Source organism: Schistocerca gregaria, chromosome 9, assembly GCF_023897955.1.
Source record: "Schistocerca gregaria isolate iqSchGreg1 chromosome 9, iqSchGreg1.2, whole genome shotgun sequence".
Lineage (NCBI taxonomy): Eukaryota > Metazoa > Arthropoda > Insecta > Orthoptera > Acrididae > Schistocerca > Schistocerca gregaria.
The window spans coordinates 172,638,109-172,662,522 of NC_064928.1; the positions used below are offsets into that span (position 1 = coordinate 172,638,109).

The 24,414-nt window shown below is 39.3% G+C and overlaps 1 protein-coding gene across 1 annotated transcript in view; it reads left to right on the plus strand.

The window, feature by feature from the left end:
• The window catches only part of LOC126291849 (peroxidase-like), a 151,576-nt gene that overhangs the window by 116,553 nt on the left and 10,609 nt on the right, over nt 1-24,414 (plus strand). The window contains exons 11-12 of the mRNA XM_049985574.1: nt 12,514-12,684; nt 19,540-19,729. Of these exons, the coding sequence (XP_049841531.1) occupies nt 12,514-12,684; nt 19,540-19,729 (361 nt within the window). The remainder of the gene's footprint in view (nt 1-12,513; nt 12,685-19,539; nt 19,730-24,414) is intronic.

A 24,414-nucleotide genomic window follows, 5' to 3' on the forward strand; every position in this document is an offset into this window, starting at 1 on the left:
AGTTAATTCCAATGAGAACAAATTATCCATACAAAACATCTTTTTCACATGTATCAGGATCATGCTGGACACTAAATATTTGAGCTACAGTTTATCTAAAGCGAGATGGTATAAATTGTCCACAACAAGTACATGGCTTGTGAAAATGGACAAAGGCTGTAACTTGTCACCCAGTAAATGATTAGCTTTGGTGTAAACAATTAGAAAAGTTTTTCCTTCAATTAGGTCATCATGTTTTACACACTGGGTTGATTGTAAGGATATTTTGACATATTACATACTTTCATACCCTATTACCTTATGGAATAATATTCTGAGGTAGTACAGCTAAAGTAAGTAAAGTATTTATTAAGTAGAAGCAAGCAGCAAGAATATGGTGTAGAGTGGATGACTACATACATTGCAGAGGTCTCTTTAAGGATGCTGGAATCCCCACACTCACTTCCCAGTACATTTACCATCAATGCTTTTTTTTCCAAATAATACAAGTTTGTTTCACCTGAACTGTAATTTACACAAACACAATGACACACCCAAAAATAAATTTCATGTATATCATTTAGAGTAGAGTTTGTAACAGAGCAAGGTGGAATTATCCTGCTTGCTTTTATACTGCTTCTGGTGCCAATATTCTTAAGTTTTCCTTTCCAATCTGTTTTATTCGTAATGCACAAAGGATGTAACTAAATTCCCTTTACAAACTTTGAGGACTTGAAGTGAGGAGCAAGATTATTAAGTTAAGCATAGTAACTCCTGTCTGGAAACATACTATTTTCCCACTACAAACAAAATACCACAGCACACATTGTTCTCTGACTCCAGCTGCTTGTTGCCTGAGTTCATTTACAAGCAGAGCTTAATGTAGCAATCGACAATATCAACACAGATACAGTACCTCTGTACCATGTTCCGGAACATGTGATTGCCAACCCTGGGTCCTCCAGTGTCTGTCACAGTCATACCCCACACTAGTTGGTCTTCCCCATAAGCCAGAAGGATCTTGTTAATCAAGCTTTTCATGTGATCCCACAGCCAGTAATTTATCAAGTTCATGTTGGGAGAATATCTAGGCCAAGCAATCAGGCCACAGTGACGTATGCACTTTGGCCCAGATGATTTAGGACTGCATGTGTAAAATGAAGTCCAGGAAGGTCACAAGCACAACTGAATGCCATGTAAGCAAAACCTGTAGTGAGCATGGATCTGAATGTCTGTTGTGGTATTTTGCATGTAGTGGGGAGAATAGTACATTTGTGGAGTTCCTATGATAAACTCAACTGTCATGGTCTCCACTAAAAGTCCTCAATGTCTATAAAGGGAAATTAGTTGCACTATGTATACCTAGCGATGCAATAGTACCTACATTTACTGGGAGCCACCCATTTTTGAGACCGTTCCATGATCCCCACACAATTTTTAGATTTTTTTCTAAACTGTCCATTTTTAGTACACAAAAAAACACATTATTTATTAATCAGTTCAGTACATTTCTTGTCATATTCATCATAATACTGTGAAGGCTACCTCTGACATTTTAACTTGGATGTGGAACCATTCATACATGAAGCATTTTCATATTTTTCAATCTACACTGTAAGAGCTTAGAAGTTAATGAATCTCTCTGAATTTGTGGGAACAGAATATAAGGCAGTTTTGCCTCACTGTAAATAAGATGGTGTCACTTGCATATGTAACTGAAATGATATGCAGATACATGATTGTCTAAAAAGTTATTTCTTATCTGAACAAAACTGTTCTTTAACTATTAGGCTCTTTTTATGATACCCATTGGCAGAGTGCTACTTATGGTTTATACATGGTATAATGAGCTTCATGCAAAAACAAATTCTACACATTGAAGGTGAGAAAAAACTCTATCCAATTGTAAACAATTGTGGTCCAGTAATGTGGCACATTGTCATCCTAGAAAATTCCATCATTGTTTGACTTCAATTTCAGTAACTGATTGGTTCAGTTGGACCAAAAGACCCAGTCCATTCCATGTAAACACAATCCACACCATTATGGAGCTACCACAAGCTTGAAAACTGCCTAGTTGAAAAGTTGGGCCCATGGCTTTGTGGCGTCAAACCCTACCAACAGCTCTGGCATGACACAGTTTTCCAGTTCTCTAGGGTTGAAATGGTATGGTCATGAAGCCAGGAGAGGCTCTGCAGCTGATATCGTGCTATTAGCAAAGGCACTCGAGTCAGTTGCCTGTGGCCATAGCCCATTAACGCCAAATTTCGCCAGACTGTCCAAATGGATATGATTGTTGTTATGTTCCATATTGATTTCTGTGGTTATTTCACAGTGTTGCATGTTTGTTTGCAACTCTATGTAAATGCCGCTGCTCTTGGCCGTTAAGTGAAGGCCGTCAGCCACTACGTTGTCTGTGATGAGAGGTAATGCCTGAAATTTGCTATTCCCAGCAAACTCCTGACATTGTGGATCTCAGAATATTGAATTCCCTACTGATTCCCAAAATGGAATGTCCAATGTTTTTAGCTCGAACTACCATTCCTCATTCAGAGTCCGTTAATTTCAGTCTCGTGTTCATAACTGCATCAGCAACCTTTTCATGTGAGTCACCTGCATACAAATGACAGCTCCACCAATGCACTGCCCTTTTATGCCTTGTGTATGTGAGACTATTTCCTTCTGTATATGTGCTTATCATTATAACACCACTTTTGTAACCTCAAAGCAGACCTGTCACTGATCGTACTGTACAATATGAAAAATGTAACGTGTTCAGTACTACAACAGAATTATCTTTAAAAAAGATTTACTGAAAAGGTCCAAGCAAATAAAAAATATGTGAAATAAATCACATTACCTGAATTCCCACCATTTTTGAACATTAAAGTATGGTAACTCTATGTACACCACAATTAATTTATTACATACACTATATTTCATTAAACATTATTATTGATGGTACAGTTTACACACTGCTGATGACAATAGTATAAATAACTCACATAGAGACATATTATTTAAAGAAATATTTATAATTTACAGTACCTGTAAACCAAGTGTTCATCAAAATCCAAACTTACTGAGAATTGTTTATTTTAAGATCAATGATGCTTATTCAAGAGCCCTTATAGTCCTCTTTCAGAGAAACATTTTACTGTTTCCAGAATCATACATACCAAAAGTTATTAATTAAAAATTTTTGTGGTTTAGAAAGTTTGAATCTTAAAATGTGATTCTTCCCAAAAGCCAATATTATAGTTTTATAGTCATGACTTTTCTGAGCCAAAAAATGTATAATCTTTCTAAAATAACATGTTAGTTAACAAAGAATTCTAATTGAAAAATATAACTTTCCAGAAAATAGTTGGCAGTCTTTGTAAAAACCCCCGTATGAAAAAAACTCTCCTCTCACAAAAATACTTCCTACTTTTTGGCTATTTCCTTATCATACAGCTTGCAGATAAACAAATTTAATTCATTGCCAATTGTATCTTTGCATCTTTTACTGTATCTGTCATTTATTTTAACATTTAAAACATAATAGTCTTGAATTTGAGTATTCTGTGATTTATGTCTACGTGTTCCTTTATGTAGGCATTGGGCACAATGCCACAGTTAGTCCATGCCAGGCAGTCAACAAGTAAACTTCGCAGTGGGTCATCATCGAATAGCACAACGACTGTGTTGTTGATCAGTCAGCATGTGGTAATCATTCTATAAAGTTATATTTGAGTCAACCAGGCTTCTGCAACAATTACGTGAAGTTCTAAGTCCGTTGGCAATTAGTCATTAACAAGTGCCCCTCTCATTTTCAGTGTCATCATGCTAGTTAGTACCTGGAAATAAAAAAGTATACATCTACAGATTTGTTGTCCATGACTCATCATGCAAATATCTATATTACTCAGTTAATTACTGCACATTTTGATGAAGACTAGATAATTATTATCAAATTACTGTGATGTTTGTACTCTCCATTGTGGTACATCCTATCTTCTTTGTAAATTCTGAAGAAATTTGTAAATTGGTTGAAATACTTTTAAAGGGTGGAAAGCTGTTGTCAAGTTTTATTCCGAGAAAAGGCCTAGTCCTTCTACCTACAACAACAGGTATCTGAACAAGTGCAGGTCAATACCTACCTGCTATACTCTCAGTAATTAATGCCATTAAATTCTCTTCCTAATCCTGTCGAGGTTAAGACCATACCTACAGTAGACCCTTGTCCCAATAGTCTCCACTAATACCATTACAATGTGTGCAAATCAGTAGTCATCAGCACCATTTCCAGTTCTATTCTGACTCATCACATGGCACTGTTGAGATGAGGCCAATTGTGCCAGCCAAACAGACCAACTGGGCTCACATTGGTGCTCAAGCTAGGGAAGTTACCTTGCTTGGGTCACCACCAACCAGTCTGCAAGCCCTATCCCTGCTGAAGCTGTTCCCTGCCACCATCTAACATCTTTTATGATATCTGCATTAAAAGGCTCTAAACCCTCAGCCACCTGACTCAGCCCAACACTCAGCTTGAAAATGTTGGTGATATGATACTCTCCCCCTAACTTCTCTTGTAACTGAGCACCTATGCCTCTACCATAACTGCTACCTAGCAACAGCTTTCTCTTCTTCCTAACATTAGTATTGTTCCTAGCTTCCCTACTCACAGACAGTCTCCTGCACATTTCCTACTCCTACACTGAGGCTCCTCTCCCCTCAACTCTGACAGCTGGAACATGTTACTGGTAGAAACAACAAAATTGTCAGACTGAGTACTTCTCCCACTAGCCTTCCTACCAACTGCCAGTTCCCAACCATTCCTCTCACCACTGTCTTCCTTCATCCTTATTATCTCTCTCCTACCTTCATCCAAATGTACCTTAAGGGCATAAATCTTCCTATCTTGCTGCATATTTTAGCCCAAGAGACAGTCTCAGTGACCTCCCCAGGGTTCCCACCACTACATCCCCCCTTCCTTTCCAGTAATCATTTTGCTACAGCTCCTTACTTTCCTATGGCAACTCCCAAAGTTTTCACTCACGGTGAAGTAAAATATTTACAGCAAAGAAAATCGCTAAATGTGTGAAATAAAGGGATATTCTGAGATGTATTATGTTTGTTTCACTAAAAAAGAAAGTTACCTTATGATAATGTGTTGAGTTTGCTATGAGTGTTAGTTGAGTAATTTCAGTTGTACTTACAAAAAATTACCATAAAATGACACAAGATATTTTCTAAATGCAATAGAGAGATGGCAAGTCTTCATTTGTGTGACAAGAAAAAAAAGATGCTCTTGAAATAAGACAGTCTTGGTTGCAAATTGTTTTATCACATCAAAACGTATATGTAAAATGGGCACGAATTTGCACAGTTCACTACAAGTGTGAATTCAGTATGTAAACAAAAGTCAGGCCTACAGAATGAGTACTGGAAATTCAGAGTACAGTAAATGTTCAATGTAATAGCCCCTAAATATACTAAAAAAGTATTAAAAATGTGAAACAGAGAAGAACCAACAAAAATATGATCAAAACTTATGTTTTGATTAGCACTAAAATCACACTTGACACTTAGTGGCTATCTGACATTATTATCTTGACTAGTACAAAACAGTAAAAATATCATGAGTTTGACTACAGTACTTCAATATGAATGCAGTAATTCAGAATCAAAAAATCAGCTGTTAGAATTATTGCAGGGAGCTTGGTTACTGTTGTTTAAAAGATTAAATGTGCCGTTATTTCCATGCATCTATATTGTGTCTGTTCAAAAGATGAATTTTTGTCCCTTTGAATGTCCAGAGGGGGCAGGTGGGGGTGGGGTGGGGGTGTAGTGGATTAAAAAGCTAGTGGTATGCCCAATCAAAATATAAGATTAGAAGGAAATTTTGTATTATTCAGTCAGTGCAAGTGAGCCTGTTGTCAGAAATAAAATCTTATGTGGAAATAAAAGAGCTCAACAAATTTCCACAAAATGTAAAATGAATAGCAAATGAAAATGCATCTGGAAAATTTGTTGGAGAATGTCTGTTTGCCACTTTAGTTCTTCTATTTAATGATTTCTAGAATTTGTTCATATCGATATGAACATTTTTGCTTGGAAATGCTAGATTTAAGTCCAATGTCCATTATCATCTAATACATACTTCTACATATGGTCAAAATGACTAAATAAATCTCTTCCAGTTAGCATATATATGTAGCATAAATCAAACAATGGAAAATCCAGGATAGAATGTAACAATATTGTAAAAAGGAAAGCTGCTGAGTTGCAGATAGGCACAACAAAAAACAGTGTTTTTGTTGTGCCTATCTGTGACTCAGCATCTCTGCTAAACGGTGTGTAGCATATAAATATAAGCTGTAAGACTGGTTCATATGATGCAAGACAAAAGGTTCTCGGTGTGATGTAGATATGGAATTAATACGCAAAAGTCTTCTTCTTTCCTGTAGTGGTGATAGAATGTTTCTATTATAAAATATTTTGCTTTTGTGATATATAACTAATGGAGCAGCATTCCTTATTCTTACATTCAGCCATCAGATTAATAACTATCAGTTTTACTGTAAATTGCTGACAGCAGTTGTATCTCAAAATAAATTGATAGAAGCTGTCACACTGTGACTTTCAAATCTTGTCAGGAGTTTTTCTATGAGAAATAATTGAAAGCCATGCATCAGTACCTCACAGTCTCTTCAATCAGCACAGTCTTTTATTAATATTACAAAGTTAAATAATGGCTTGCTAGTGCTGCCTTTAGGAAGTGAAATCCCATACTGCTGACCAACACATTTGATTGTGAGAAAACTATTCCTAGATTTTGAGCTTATTTGTTCCTTCCATAGGGATGGAAGAGGGATATGCCTTGGAAGGTTAGAAAGGGGGGCATGCCACTTGTAAATGTGTCTACCAGCAGTGCTGGAATTTCACTTCCTGAAGGTAGCACTGTCCAGCTTTTCTGCCTGTTTGCAATTTTATAGCTTTCTCTACTGAATTTTTCTTTAGATATATTTAATACTCTCTTTAACTTTTTGATGGAACTTACATTTTCTGCTGATGGCCCATAAACTATTAGTACTATAACTTGCGTATTTTCAGATCTTGTTTAGCAAACAGCTGTTCAGTATTGAGTTGCTCAGCCTGAAACTTAACACCAATTTTTCAACATAAAATCACACCAATTTCTTTTCCTGCTTCTAAAATAATATGACGTTCAGCAATCAAGCACACTGCAACTGGGCATAAATTTCACATAAAAACTGGTTTGAGCAGTCACTTGAAGACATATACAATAACTAAGATGAGAAATCCATACACTTTGAAATAAATTATGGCTGATAATTTTAGCTTGTTTTCATATTCATATTCCTCACAGTTTCAATGACTTTTAAGTCATTTTTGAATAAACTTCTACATTGTGTAGCATATATAAAATACTATGGAAAATCCAGGCTGGGGTAATGACAATATTATGAAAAGGATAAAGTGCTACTCATCATATAGTGGAAATGTTGAATCGCAGACAGGCACAGCTAAATGACTACTAAAATGCGAGCCAAAAGGCCTACTTCTGGAATAGACAATACACATACACACACATACATACACACACACACACACACACACACACACACACACACACACACACACACACACACACACACACACATGACCACTGTCTCTGGCTCCCGATGCCAGAAGGTGAGCTACTGCTCATGATGGGAGAACCAAACCTGATGGTGGGGATAAGGAGGAGGCTGGGGTGGGTAGGTGGACGGAAGGTATGGTAAGGGCAGGAGATGGTAAAGTGCTGCTTGTGGGGGCCTACAGTGAAGAGGCGGAGAGAGTGTAGGGCAGTTAGGAGCAGTCAGGAGCTTAGATGGTGGGCAGGTTGGGATGGAAAAGAAGAGAAGTAAACAGACTTTGAGTGCACTTGTGGAATAGAAGATTGTGAAGTGAGAACAGGAAGGGACAGGTGGGTGAAGGACAATGAGTAATGAATATTGAGGCCTGGAGGGCTATGGAAACATAGGATAAATTTTAGGGAGTTTTCCCACCTGCACAATTCGGAAAAGTTGGTGTTGATAGGAAGAATCCAGATGAAGAAAGTTGTTGTGGGTAGTCCAGCTGTTTGTCAGTGGCCATTCATGTAGATAGACAGCTTGTTAGTTGTCATGTCCACATAGAATGAAGCACAGTGGTTGCTGCTTAACTTGTAGATCACATGACTGGTTTCACAGGTAGCCCTGCCTTTGATAGGATAGATGATGCTTGTGGCTGGACTGGAGTGGGTGGGAGGATGTGTGGGACAGGTGTGCATCTAGGTCTGTTAAAGGGATATGAACAATGAGGTAAGAGGTTGAGAACAGGGGCTGTGTGGGAGTGGATGAGGATATTGTGTAGGTTCAGAGGCCTCTGTAATACCACTGTGAGAGGGGTGAGGAAGATAGTAAGTGGGATATTCCTCATTTCAGGGCACTACAAGAGGTAGTTGAAACCTTAACGGAGAATGTGATCCAGTTGCTCCAGATCTGTGTGGTACTGAGTTATAGGCTGTATGCTCCTCTGTGGCCCGACAGTGGGACTTTGGGAAGTGGTGTGTGTTCAGAGAGATAAGGTGCAGGAGATCTGTTTCTGTACAAATGTGTTCTATGAAGGCCTCAGTAAGACCCTCTATATATTTTGAGAGGACTACTTGTCACTACAGATGCAGTAGCCATAGGTGGCTAGGCCTTATGGAAGGGACTTTTAGGTATAAATGAGTGGCATCTGTCAAAGTGGATGAATTGCTGGTGGTTGGGAGGTCTGGTATGGAGAGAGGTATTGATGTAACCATCTTTGAGATGGAGATCAACATGAAGATGGCTTGTATGGCTGAGGAGGACTAGGTGAAGCAAATGGGGAAGAGGGTGTTGATGTTCTGGAGGAATGTGGACAAGAAGTCCTCACCCTCAATCCAGAACACAAAGATGTCATCACTGAATCTGAACTAGGGGAGGAGTTTGGTATTCTGGTTGTTTTAGGAAGGATCCCTTTAGATGGCCCATGAATAGGTTGGCATAGGATGGTGCCATGCGCATGCCCATTGCTGTACCCCAGATTTGAGTACAGGTGATGCCTTCAAAGCAGAAGTAATGTGAGTGAGCATGTAGTTACTCATGGCAACCAGGAAGGAGGTTGTAGGTTTGGAATTCATTGATAGTAGAAAACATTCAACAATGGCTAGACCATAGGCATTAGGGATGTTAGTGTAAAGGGAGGTGGCATAAATAGTGATGAGCAGGGCACTGTCTGGTAAAGGAACAGGAACCATGGAGAGTCAGTGGAGTTGTTGGTATTTTTTATGTAGATGGTTAGGTTGTGGGTAATAGCCTGAAGGTGTTGGTCTAAGAGAGCAGAGTTTCTCCCAGTGGGGGTGGCACAGTAACTGGCAAGAATATGTTGTCCTGTGTGGTTAGGTTTATGGACTTTGGGAAGCACGAGTAAGGCGAGTGTTAGGGGTGAAGAGAGAGAGAGAGAGAGAGAGAGAGACTCTGGGGAGAGGTTCTGGAATGGGCCAAAGGATTTGAGGAGAGACTGGAGATCATGCTTTCTCACATGGTGCCTATTGATGCCATCTTCTTTTACAGTAACATCCCTAATGCCCAAGGCCTAGCCTCTACTGACCATTACCCAATGCCCAATGGATTCCAAACCTAAAACCTCCTTCCTGATCACCATGACTAACTACATTCTCACCCAAAATTACTTCTGCTTTGAAGACATCACCGCTAATCAAATCGTGGGTACAGCAATAGGAACTCACATGGAACCATCCGATGACAACCTTTTCATGGGCCATCTAAAGGGATCCTTCCTAAAACACCCAGAACGCTAAACTCATCACCTAGTACAAGTTCACTAATGACATCTTCGTGATCTCGATTGAGAGTGAGGACACCCTGCCCACATTCCTCCAGTACATCAACACCTTCTACCTCATTTGCTTCACCTGGTCCTCTTCAATTGAACAAACCACCTTCCTCGAAGTTGACCTCCACCTCAAAACTGGCTACATCAGTACCTCCGTCAATACCAAACCTACAAACCACCAGTAATACCTCCACTTTGAAAGCTGCCACCCATTCCATATCAAAAAGTCCATTCCATACTGCCTAGCCACACATGACAGTCACAATTGTAGCGACGAGCAGTCCCTCCTGAAATATACCAAAGGTCTCACTGAGGTCTTCACAGACCGTAATTACCCCCCCACCCCACACCCGCACCAAATCTTGTACAGAAACATATCTCCTGTGCCTTATCTCTCCCAAAGTACCACCATATAGCTACAGAGAAGCACACCCCTTGTGACTCAGCACCACTGAGGACTGGAGCAACTGAACTAAATACATTATCCCCCAGGACTTCGGCCACCTTTCATTGTGCCCTGCAATGAGGAATGTCCTACCAATACTCTCGCCACCACTCCCACAGTCGTGTTCCACACAGCATCCTTGGTCACCCTTACACAAGCCATGTTCCCAGCCCCTTGCCTCATGGTACATATCCCTCTAATAGATCTAGATGCAAGACCTGTCCCATGCATCCTCCTGCCACCACCTACTTCAGTCTGGTCACAAGCATAATGTATCCCATCAAAGACAGAGCTACCTGTGAAACTAGGAAGTATCCTGAACTTTGAACACTTCTTCAAGAAACACACAAGCATGTAGTTCATTGTCAATATTTAAGAACGCAATGAATTCTACACAAATAGTCTTCATTGACCATAAAAAAAGTAACCAACTTTGTAAATTTTCCTAATAGGGAAATAAGTTCATAACTAATCACAAGTACTTGTAATACCTATCTTGGTTGAAGATACAGCAAAAGGAAGCCTCTTACAGTCAGATTCTGCTCTCCACTAGTCTATCAAATCTTTAAGTCCTCACTCTTATTTAATGGAGCACAGTGGAACTGACTCACTTGTTATGGACAGTACAAGTTTACAGTTTCTACAGTCTTGCCGAGTCAGTCTGACAGAATACTAACAGGCCCATGAGGAGTTTCCAAGGTCCTCCAGTGGCGAAGGTGGAATGTGGTCAGTTGTGCTGGATGTAGAGCAGACTACTTCTCTTGGCTGGGTGCATCATAACTTCAGCGATCATTGCAGAGACAGCCCTAAATACCTACACGGTGGAGGTACACTTCCTCCTGATTGGCTGCCTGTGACACTGGCAGATGCAAAAAAAGGTTCAAGGCAGGATTGACCTATCTTGCTGATTTACATGTCCTCTGTGCTTTAGTCCAGTGTAGGCAAAAGGCCCTCTGCAGGTTGCGCTGCAAATGGTGGAATCAGAAGGTCAGGTAGTCACGGGGACTGAGCTGGCACCCAACCCGATGGCAGTATGTTGCTGTGTAGCATTGGCACTTGTTAGCTTTTGCAACACGCCACCAGTCGTGTCATCTACAAGCTAATCTGCAACCACTGTGCTTCATTCTACATGGGGAGACAAGCAACCAGCTATCCACCTGCATGAATGGCCACCAACAAACTGTGGCCAAGAGCCTGCTGGACCACCCAGTTGCTGAGCATGCTGCCCATCACAATGTTCTTCATTTTAATGACTCCTTCACAGTCTGTTCCATCTGGATCCTTCCTACCAACACCAGCTTGCCTGAACTGCACAGGTGGGCATTATCCCTGTAACTTATCCTACATTCCAATATTCCTCCTGGCCTCAACATTCGTTAGTCATTGTCCTTCACCCACTTATCCCTTCCCTGTTCCCACTCCAGTCTTTGATTCCATAAGTGCACCCACAGTCTTCTTAGTTCACTTCTTTTCTGTCACCACCCTGCTCTCAGTCTAACCTCCTGACTGCACTTAGCTGCCCTGACGTCTCTCCATGTCATTCCTTTATGCTCCCACAGCCAGCACTTTACCATCCCCCACCCATACCCTGATATCCCTTCCCATCTCTGCCCCACCCACCTCCTTACTCCCACCATCCAGATTGCTTCTCCCATCATTTGCTGTTACTTGCAGTGGTCACATATGTGCGGGCTGTGTTTGCGTGAATGTGTGGGTGTATGTTGTTTGTTTCAGAAGAAGGCCTTCTGTCTGAAAGCTTGTGTGTTTAGTAGTCTTTTTATTGTGCCTGTCTGTGACTCAACATCTCCGTTATATGGTGAGTAGCAATCTATCCTTTTCGTAATATTGTCAAATATTAAATAAATGTTCTTCCAGATCTACAGTTCCGCAACATTTCTTTCTATTTCTGTGTTTGCTGTAAATCTATTTCTTAATGTAGTTTCCATTTGCCTTCACTGTAGTTTGCAGTTTCCATTTGCCTTTACTATAGTTTGCCATTCTTTACACTGAGCCTTATGTCTGTTGTGTCTTCTCCTTTGAATTTTCTCTCCATTCCCAGATTAAATTAAATAACACTGACCAATGTCAGTCATCCTGTTTCAAATTAACAATATTAATGCAGATATTTCAATATTCTATCACTAGTGCTTGAAATAATAAATTTTAATTGATTTCAGCTTAACAGGAACCTGTTCCAAGTTGATGGGCCTTACGGCCAAGACCTGGATATGTTTGACATAATAAGAGGAAGAGATAATGGCTTGGGACACTATAATGATTATCGAGAATTAATAGGCCTGACAAGAGCAACAAAATTTGAAGACTTTGCTGATCTTATGTCATATGAGGTATTTAAACAGCCATTGTTATTCTATGTTCATTTTTATTCGTGAAAATGAAATACTAAGTACTACATCTTAACTAGTCTTTATAATTCAATTTGGGCTTATGGTTCAGAATGATATAATTTTCTAAATACGGCATATATTAAGTGACTCAGATACATTAATAAAACTTTTATTGATCTTTCACAATAGATAACAACAAGTAATACTGTGGAAAGGTGGTCATCTTCAATATCTGTAACTCTAGGCTACTCATAGTTTTTCCCAAATTTGCAAACATCCACAAATGCTTTTGGAAACCAGCATCTCCCAATGGCCTGCCAAAAAAAGCAGCATTTGCAGCTCATTTGTCTATCATAGGCTGACAGATGAACCTGCATATACTGAAATTTTACTCCAAGAAGCTGGTGCAAATTTCAGCTTTCTGATTATAGCAGATGTTGCATACCTTCTCAAAGTCACATATTTCAGCTGACGGAGATAAGGCAGCAAACATGATATCCTGTAATGATATTGTTATAACTTACAACTCTGTTATGTGCCTACCATATCACAAAATATCATCATCATAAGTCTTCTGCTAGGCTGAGAGAGCCTTCGTTTCTTCATTTCTGGCAGTCTATCACTTCCTTCTCCTCTCTTGCCTCCTTTACTCTTCAAAATTCCCTTGTAAGACTTCCTACAATACCTCCCCTCCCCCCTCTTTCGTTCTTAACATATGTCCCATTTAGTTTCTTCTCGTTTTTTATTACACACAGTAATTGAATAGTTGTCTGTGCTCTCACATTCTCCTCGGCAATTTCAACGTTTCTCACCTCATTATTTGACTTATTCTTTCTCTCCTACACCACATTCACTTCTTAGAAGCCTGCACCATGTCTCTGACTTATTCTTTCTTTCTGATTCATTTTCCATGTTTCAGAACCACTAAGGATGACACTCAATATAAAACACTATATCACTCTTTCCTTTGAATATTTCTCCATATTGCTGAAGAAAAGTCCCCTATTCTTATAAAATCCCTTTCCTTAATTGCTACCCTGTTTTTAGCGTCTGTGCTCCAGTTCCCATTGATTTCCCTTCTGCTTCCTAACTGTCAAAGCTTTTCACAGAATCTAATGTTTCTCCATCCAGTACTATATTTGCCCTTTCATTTCCTCCTAATGGCAGTACTTTGATTTTCTTTGTATTCATGTTAATTCCATAGCTCATTCCTTAGGTTCTATGGCATCCAGAGTCCCTGCAACTTTTTTCCATCCACTGCTAGAAGGACCAAGCCATTTGCAAACATACCATGAAATAATATAAGAGGACAAATAGTGTAAACACTGATGATGCCATAGCTGTGGCAAAACTTGTTTGGGTGAGAATAAAATAAAACTGTGCTTAAAGCAGATTTGATCTTCAAAAATAAAATTTTGAGGAAAAGCCAGGTACAGAACAAGGGTTGCATCTGGAAAGTGGGCCAGAGAGGGGTGGAGGTGGGGAGGGGAGAGGGGGAAGGTTAACATAAGTATAGAAGATGTAATTAATCAGTTAGTCCATGAATGAAGCAGAAACAGTTCATGGTGAAATATCAACAGAATTGGATCTCAGATTGTTCCAGTGGAAAGACTGCAGTCCTTGCATGACTTACCTGGATAAACAGTATTTTGTTTCAGAGTTTCATAAAGACTAGTGTTGGTGGAAATCCAATGTTTATGATCCAAAAAACTAAATGCTGTAAATAGATGCAGCACTGTGGAGTCCATGGACAGATGAGAGAGAGAGAGGAAAAAAAAAAAAAAAAAAAAAAAAAAAAAAAAAAAAAAAAAAAAAAAAAAAAAAAAAAAAAAAAAAAGGCAGAGGCAAAGACATCCACTAGGAGGTCTTTTATTCCCACTGTGGGTACCCTAACTGGGCTTGTATGAGGTTATACATATTAATATGTTTGTATCATGCAGCAGCCTTCTCAATAGTGGAGGGGCAACAGTTTGGATGATTGACTGATCTGGCCTTGTAACAATAACCAAAACGGCCTTGGTGTGCTGGTACTGCGAACGGCTGAAATCAAGGGGAAACTACAGCTTTAATTTTTCCTGAGGGCATGCAGCTTTACTGTATGATTAAATGATGCTGGCATCCTCTTGGGTAAAATATTCTAGAGGTAAAATAGTCCCCCATTTGGATCTCCGGCCGGGGACTACTCAAGAGGATGTTGTTATCAGGAGAAATAAAACTGGCGTTCTACGGATTGGAGCGTGGAATGTCAAATCACTTAATCAGGCAGGTAGGTTAGAAAATTTAAAAAGGGAAATGGATAGGTTAAAGTTAGATATCGTGGGAATCAGTGAAGTTCGGTAGCAGAAGGAACAAGACTTCTGGTCAGGTGACTACAGGGTTATAAACACAAAATCAAATAGGGGTAATGCAGGAGTAGCTTTAATAATGAATAGGAAAATAGGAATGTGGGTATGCTACTACAAACAGCATAATGAAAACATTGTTGTAGCTGAGATAGATACGATCCCACACCTACTACAGTAGTACAAGTTTATATGCCAACTAGCTCTGCAGATGACGAAGAAATTGAAGAAATGTATGAGGGAATAAAAGAAATTATTCAGATAGTGAAGGGTGACGAAAATTTAATAGTCATGGGTGACTGGAATTTGGTAGTAGGAAAAGGCAGAGAAGGAAATGTAGTAGGTGAATATGGATTGGGGAAAAGAAATGAAAGAGGAAGCCGCCTGGTAGAATTTTGCACAGAGCATAACTTAATCATAGCTAACACTTGGTTCAAGAAGCATAAAAGAAGGTTGTATACATGGAAGAATCCTGGAGATACTAAAAGGTATCAGATAGATTATATAATGGTAAGACAGAGATTTAGGAATCAGGTTTTAAAATGTAGGACATTTCCAGGGACAGATGTGGACTCTGACCACAATCTATTGGTTAAGACCTGTAGATTAAAGCTGAAGAAACAGCAAAAAGGTGGGAATTTAAGGAGATAGGACCTGAATAAACTGAAAGAACCAGAGGTTGTAGAGAGTTTCAGGGAGAGCATAAGGGAATAATTGACAAGAATGGTAGAAAAAAATACAGTAGAAGAAGAATGGGTAGCTTTGAGGGATGAAGTAGTGAAGGCAGCAGAGGATCAAGTAGGTAAAAAGATGAGGGCTAGTAGAAATCCTTGGGGTAACAGAATAAATATTGAATTTAATTGATGAAAGAAGAAAATATAAAAATGCAGTAAATGGAGCAGGCAAAAAGGAATACAAACGTCTCAAAAATGAGATCGACAGGAAGTGCAAAATGGCTAAGCAGGGATGGCTAGAGGACAAGTGTATAGATGTAGAGGCTTATCTCACTAGGGGTAAGATAGATACTGCCTACAGGAAAATTAAAGACACCTTTGGAGATAAGAGAACCACTTGTACGAACATCAAGAGCTCAGATGGAAACCCAGTTCTAAGCAAAGAAGGGAAAGCAGAAAGGTGGAAGGAGTATATAGAGGGTCTATACAAGGGCGATGTACTTGAGGACAATATTATGGAAATGGAAGAGGATGTAGGTGAAGATGAAATGGGAGATACAATACTGCGTGAAGAGTTTGACAGAGCACTGAAAGACCTGAGTCGAAACAAGGCCCCGGGAGTAGACAACATTCCATTGGAACTACTGACAGCCTTGGGAGAGCCAGTCCTGACAAAACTCTACCATCTGGTGAGCAAGATGTATGAAACAGGCGAAATTCCCTCAGACTTCAAGAAGAACATAATAATTCCAATCCCAAAGAAAACAGGTGTTGACAGATGTGAATATTACCGAACTATCAGTTTAATAAGTCACAGCTGCAAAATACTAACGCGAATTCTTTACAGACGAATGGAAAAACTGGTAGATGCGGACCTCGGGGAGGATCAGTTTGGATTCCGTCGAAATGTTGGAACACGTGAGGCAATACTGACCTTACGACTTATCTTAGAAGAAAGATTAAGAAAAGGCAAACCTACGTTTCTAGCATTTGTGGACTTAGAGAAAGCTTTTGACAATGTTGACTGGAATACTCTCTTTCAAATTCTGAAGGTGGCAGCGGTAAAATACAGGGAGCGAAAGGCTATTTACAATTTGTACAGAAACCAGATGGCAGTTACAAGAGTCAAGGGACAAAAAAGGGAAGCAGTGGTTGGGAAGGGAGTGAGACAGGGTTGTAGTCTCTCCTCGATGTTATTCAATCTGTATATTGAGCAAGCAGTGAAGGAAGCAAAAGAAAAATTCGGAGTAGGTATTAATATCCATGGAGAAGAAATAAAAACTTTGAGGTTTGCCGATGACATCGTAATTCTGTCAGAGACGCGAAGGACTTGGAAGAGCAGTTGAACGGAATGGATAGTGTCTTGAAAGGAGGGTATAAGGTGAACATCAACAAAAGCAAAACGAGGATAATTGAATGTAGTCGAATTATGTTGGGTGATGCTGAGGGAATTAGATTAGGAAATGAGACACTTAAAGTAGTAAAGGAGTTTTGCTATTTGGGGAGCAAAATAACTGATGATGGTCGAAGTAGAGAGGATATAAAATGTAGACTGGCAATGGCAAGGAAAGCGTTTCTGAAGAAGAGAAATTTGTTAACATCGAGCATAGATTTAAGTGTCAGGAAGTCGTTTCTGAAAGTATTTGTATGGAGTGTAGCCATGTATGGAAGTGAAACATGGACGATAAATAGTTTGGACAAGAAGAGAATAGAAGCTTTCGAAATGTGGTGCTACAGAAGAATGCTGAAGATTAGATGGGTGGATCACATAACTGATGAGGAAGTATTGAATAGGATTGGGGAGAAGAGAAGTTTGTGGCACAACTTGACCAGAAGAAGGGAGCGGTTGGTAGGACATGTTCTGAGGCATCAAGGGATCACCAATTTTGGATGGAGGGCAGCATGGAGGGTAAAAATCGTAGAGGGAGACCAATAGATGAATACACTAAGCAGATTCAGAAGGATGTAGGTTGCAGTAGGTACTGGGTGATGAAGAAGCTTGCACATGGTAGAGTAGCATTTAGAGCTGCATCAAACCAGTCTCAGGACTGAAGACCACAACAACAACAACATCATGCATCTGGATGTGTGAAAGGTGTTACTAGCAGTTTTAAGATACCTCAGATACCTAGAATTTAATAGTAACAAGAACGGAATAAGTAATTTAATATAATAACAATTTTGGAAGATTGATGTTTGGTAGATTGATTTAGAAGAGCGTACAAGGATAGTAAGTCACATGAAATAAAATCAAAGTATGCACTCATCATTATCACTGCCTCATTTGAGAATAGAGTTGTGAACATGGGTCTGCAGACTAGGGCTATGTGAGTGTGTGAATGAGAGGAATGCTGTTTGTTTCTGCTCACAGTCAGGGAAGTCAGTGTTTCTGTAATTTTATCCTCAGTGGACAGTCTTCCCCTTCTTGTTGCTACATGTATACTCTGGAACTGTTTTGAATTTGTTGTCAGCAGCAGATGTGGCAAGCCCATGAATGGGTGCCCGTATCTAGCTGGAATGTTCTCTGGAACCAGTCGGACCACTTGTAATTTTCAAGGATTCCTTTCTGTATTTAGAGTATTTCCAAGCTAGTTTATTTTCCAAAAAATTATCTTTGAACCTGGGAACCTATATACTTAAAAATATAGATGATCTTGGTAAAATGTTCCCTGGGCTGACGGAGGATAGATTTGCCTCTGGGATGCACATTCATTCTCTTGCAAATAAAAGATACGTGGGGCACATGTAACCATTGTCAAACAAAATTAAAAATTTGATTTCCTTGGCCATGACAATACCATTTCATTCATTCTAACTCTGACAGTTTAGATAACTCTCCCTCACTCCAACTATAATACATGAAACCTGTCACTGCAACACCCATAGTCAGTCCGTTGGTGAGTGGTTGCTTTTACTCATTTTTCTTTGTTGCTTACATTGAGGAGTTTCTGTTATCATTATATATTTGTAGTCTGTAGTGGCGGGACCAAATGGGAGTGGCCCGTGAACAAACCAAACGAATGGGAAAGGATGGACAAGAACAATGACGGATGACCGAGCAAGACCTTATGAAGAACAACACGCAAGAAGCAATGGGTTTACAAGCGAAAACCTCATGAATCCACTATGTCCACCCATACACACTGTCTGTATGTGAGATGTCAATATAGATATACTCACGTGAATGTCAGACTGCCTCGTTGAATGAGAGAGAGGCGCTTAAATACATGATGGGGTACATCGCTATTGGCCGCTCGGACCACATGCTCCACTGTGGCACCCTCACATTATATGTGAGCCAGGAGCTCATGCAGCCACAGCTTACGGTGTGATGGCTGTAGAGCCCTATAGCGGTAATCGAGGTCCATGCCGTCTGGCGCAAATTCAAGACCAGCAGTGCTCGGTACCAGAGTAACAGTTTTATTTTGTCAGCTTACCACATCATTTGAGGTGCAGAATTTTTTGAAGTACATATTCACACATAGAGTCATTTACTAAAGTTACGAAACTAGATTTGGGAATAGTGGAGCTCTCAGAGAAACATGTTGAAATAAAACTCATATGAGCAAGAATGCTATAGAAGAGAAGCAAGAGTCTGAAGAGAATTAAGAGTGTACAGCATGAAACTTTGATTTCATTTTGCATGTAACCAGAGAACACACAATGTAATTTACAGTTTTAATCTGAAAGAGCTACTAATTTGTTGTTTTATTCGATTAAACATGACTATTTGAATGGTGACAATGTGAAACACCTAAAAACAGAATTGTTTACACAATATGTACATTAATCAAAAAAGCATGTAAGTTATTTGCACCTGACATAACTTTCTTTTTAAGGATGCCATGGCCTTGGGACAGTATTATGCAGATCCAGACGATGTTGAGCTGATGATGGTGATGCTGGAGAAAACCAGCCCAGACAAACTGACTGTGAGGCAGGCTATTCTCGCAGAGCAATTCTACCGCTGGAGATGTGGAGACAGATTCTTCTATGATTACAGTGGGTCCCCTTACCCATTCTCAGAAGGTATCAGTTAATGTCTCATTGCTTTACATTTTTTCACCGTTTAATAAGTCTGTATAAACTTTGTTACTGATATAATACAGTCTATGACATATTTGTTTTTTTTCCTATAAGCAAATATTGCTTATGTGATTTAGCATTGTTCAGAATAACAAACACTGTCCTTGCTTTTTCATTAACACATTCACAATATGGCACCCTTCCTCTTGTATATATTTTCAAATCCCATCAGACTTGTAGACTTATAATCTTTAATTCTCTTGCTACCCCATCCCCATCCCCATCTTCTCTCTCTCTCTCTCTCTCTCTCTCTCTCTCTCTCTCTCTCTCTTTCTCTCTCTCTCTCTCTTTCCTCTCTTTTGAGTGTGTATGTGTGTGTGTTTATGCATCAATATTTAAGTTACAGAAAATTGCGAAATGAGAGCATGTCCAAATTAATTTATTCACATGTCTTGCTCAACAAATCTGATCATGAAGGAGCCCTTCATAGTTGTGAAAAGGGTCAAACTACACGTAAACTGGCAGAAGCAGATTAAGAAAACCTACTCCATTTCAAACACTTCTCCATCAACAATATCGGTATGAAGTGTGACTCTTTTGGGTGTGAAAACACTTTTGCATTGATTGTGGCATGGAAGCAGACTACCTCTAAACGCCAGTTTGGTGGATTTCTTGTCATATCAGAAACATACACTGTGTCAGTTCATGAAAACTTGTATAAAAATATTCAGTTTTCCACCATATACCACACAAGCTACATGGCTGACAAGTGAGGGAACAGTAGGGGCACACAAGAATCCACACATTCATCGTGCTGTTTGTGGTGTGAACTGCATGTGAGATCTTGCATTATCTTGCTGAAATATTCCATTTTGTACCATGGTCATGAGGGCTATGACAACAATGTCTGTCATTCATGCCATTGACTGGAGATCATTCAGCCTCCACTCAACTATTATGGAATTAGTCCTGTAGTCACGTCTCACAGCTCCCCAGACCATGATTCCAAGAGACGAAGACATAATGGTCTTGATAATCGCAGACCCGTTTATATCAGTCTGACTTCCACAAGCAGAAGCAAGACTCATCACTGAACACCACAGAATGCTACCCAATACCTCATTTGATTCTGGCTTTATGCCATGCAAGGATCTATTGTTTTGGAATGGCATCGGCAGTAACTGACATATGGCAGCTTGAGATCTGATCTTACCTTTCTAAATGTTCAGTTCAATTAAACAATAATATTATTTTCCTTACTAAAATTATTTCAACATTTTTGCCTAAAACAACAGACATAGAAATGATTGTTGCACTTTTTGGGACAGACATTGCAGATTAACAATGTCCAACTCATTCATTGATAAAGTCAATAGTTAAAAACGTGTCCTCAATTCTCTTGATGTCAAAGTAGCTGTTATTGCTCATTGTCCTGTAGCAAAATGGTGTATGATCTCACTGAGAAAGGCCACAGTTCGTCATGTTTAAGAATAAAAATCTCTCTTCCTAGAATCAATGTTTTGGTGTAATCCATTCATCAAACAATTAAGACAATAATGAAGTACAATACTGTTTTGTTTGGAAATAATGTAAGTACGTAACTCAAAATATTCTTGAATGAAACACAACTAACAAAACACTTCTTGACTACTTACACTTTTTGTACAACATAACTCTATGGATACATTTCATGCGGGTGCTGTGGACAAAAGTTACAATTTTCCCTCCCCCATCCATCCACTTTTAACGCTTGAAACAGACTTCCTTACAACTTCACTACCACATTATGACATCCTATCTATATAGAAACTTCAGAGGGAAAATAAAAGCAAAGATTTTACATTCCAACAGATCACACACTTCCCTTAATATCAGTATAGTTCAACTGAAATCACCTTTAGGTAGATTTACTTTTAAATACATAGCATATTTTGTAAAATATAATTTGTTAGGTAATTTTTAAATACCGTTTTTAATAACGGATTTTTTAATAATTTTGTTTGCTGCTGACACACATTATAGTAATCAAGATGTATCACATGATATAATTAATGTTTTCAGATATCAGGTGCAAAATATGTACGAAAGGATGTTTAACATACAGAATAAGCAATATAAAATGACAAATGAAACTTCAACCTGAGGTCCCAAAACATCAAAACAAACTGGCAGACACACACACACACACACACACACACACACACACACACACAGAAAATATTGTTGTTGTTGTTGTGGTCTTCAGTCCTGATACTGGTTTGATACAGTTCTCCACACTACTCTATCCTGTGCAACATCATCTCCCAGTACCTACTGCAACCTACATCCTTCTGAATCTGTTTAGTGTATTCATCTCTTGGTCTCCCTCTACGATTTTTACCCTCCACACTGCCCTCCATGCAAAATTGGTGATCCCTTGATGCCTCAGAATATGTCCTACCAACCGATCCCTTCTTCTAGTCACGTTCTGCCACAAACTTCTCTTCTCCCCAATCCTATTCAATACCTCCTCATTAGTTATGTGATCCACCCATCTAATCTTCAGCATTCTTCTGTAGTACCACATTTCAAAAGCTTCTATTCTCTTCTTGTCCAAACTATTGATCATCCATGTTTCACTTCCATACATTGCTACATTCCATACAAATACTTTCAGAAACGACTTCCTGACACTTAAATCTATACTTGATATTAACAAATTTCTCTTCCTCAGAAATATTTTCCTTGCCATTGCCAGTCTACATTTGATATCCTCTCTACTTCGACCATCATCAGTTATTTTGCTCCCCAAATAGCAAAACTCCTTTACTACTTTAAGTGTCTCATTTCCTAATCTAATTCCCTCAGCATCACTCGACTTAATTCGACTACATTCCATTATCCTGGTTTTGCTTTTGTTGATATTCATCTTATACCCTCCTTTCAAGACACTGTCCATTCCGTTCAACTGCTCTTGCAAGCCCTTTGCTGTCTCTGACAGAATTACAATGTCATCGGCGAACCTCAAAGTTTTTATTTTTTCTCCTTGGATTTTAATACCTATTCTGAATTTTTCTTTTGTTTCCTTCACTGCTTGCTCAATATACAGATTGAATAACATCGAGGAGAGACTACAACCCTGTCTCACTCCCTTCCCAACCACTGCTTCCCTTTTTTGTCCCTCAACTCTTGTAACTGCCATCTGGTTTCTGTACAAATTGTAAATAGCTTTTCGCTCCCTGTTTTTTACCCCTGCCACCTTCAGAATAGATATAGTGGGAATTAGTGAAGTTCGGTGGCAGGAGGAACAAGAGTTTTGGTCAGGTGAATACAGGGTTATAAATACAAAATCAAATAGGGGTAATGCAGGAGTAGGTTTAATAATGAATAGGAAAATAGGAATGCGGGTAAGCTACTACAAACTGCATAGTGAACGCATTATTGTGGCCAAGATAGACACAAAGCCCATGCCTACGACAGTAGTACAAGTTTATATGCCAACTAGCCCTGCAGATGATGAAGAAATTGATGAAATGTATGATGAGATAAAAGAAATTATTCAGGTAGTGAAGGGAGACGAAAATTTGATAGTCATGGTTGACTGGAATTCGTCAGTAGGACAAGGCAGAGAAGGAAACGTATTAGGTGAATATGGACTGGGGTAAAGAAATGAAAGAGGAAGCCGCCTGGTAGAATTTTGCACAGAGCATAACTTAATCATAGCTAACACTTGGTTCAAGAAGCATAAAAGAAGGTTGTATACATGGAAGAATCCTGGAGATACTAAAAGGTATCAGATAGATTATATAATGGTAAGACAGAGATTTAGGAATCAGGTTTTAAAATGTAGGACATTTCCAGGGGCAGATGTAGACTCTGACCACAATCTATTGGTTATGACCTGCAGGTTAAAACTGAAGAAGCTGCAAAAAGGTGGGAATTTAAGGACATGGGATCTGGACAAGCTGAAAGAACCAGAGGTTGTACAGAGTTTCAGGGAGAGCATAAGGGAACAATTGGCAGCAATGGGGGAAAGAAACACAGTTGAAGAAGAATGGGTAGCTCTGAGGGATGAAGTAGTGAAGGCAGCAGAGGATAAAGTAGGTAAAAAGACGAGAGTTGCTAGAAATCCGTGGGTAACAGAAGAAATATTGAATTTAATTGATGAAAGGAGAAAATATAAAAATGCAGTAAATGAAGCAGGCAAAAAGGAATACAAACATCTCAAAAATGAGATCGACAGGAAGTGCAAAATGGCTAAGCAGGGATGGCTAGAGGACAAATGTAAGGATGTAGAAGCTTATCTCACTAGGGGTAAGATAGATACTGCCTACAGGAAAATTAAAGAGAGCTTTGGAGAAAAGAGAACCACTTGTATGAATATCAAGAGCTCAGATGGCAATCCAGTTCTAAGCAAAGAAGGGAAGGCAGAAAGGTGGAAGGAGTATATAGAAGGTTTATACAAGGGTGATGTACTTGAGGTCAATATTATTGAAATGGAAGAGGATGTAGATGAAGACGAAATAGGAGGTAAGATACTGCGTGAAGAGTTTGACAGAGCACTGAAAGACCTGAGTCGAAACAAGGCCCCCAGAGTAGACAACATTCCATTAGAACTACTGACGGCCTTGGGAGAGCCAGTCATGACAAAACTCTACCACATGGTGAGCAAGATGCATGAGACAGGTGAAATACCCTCAGACTTCAAG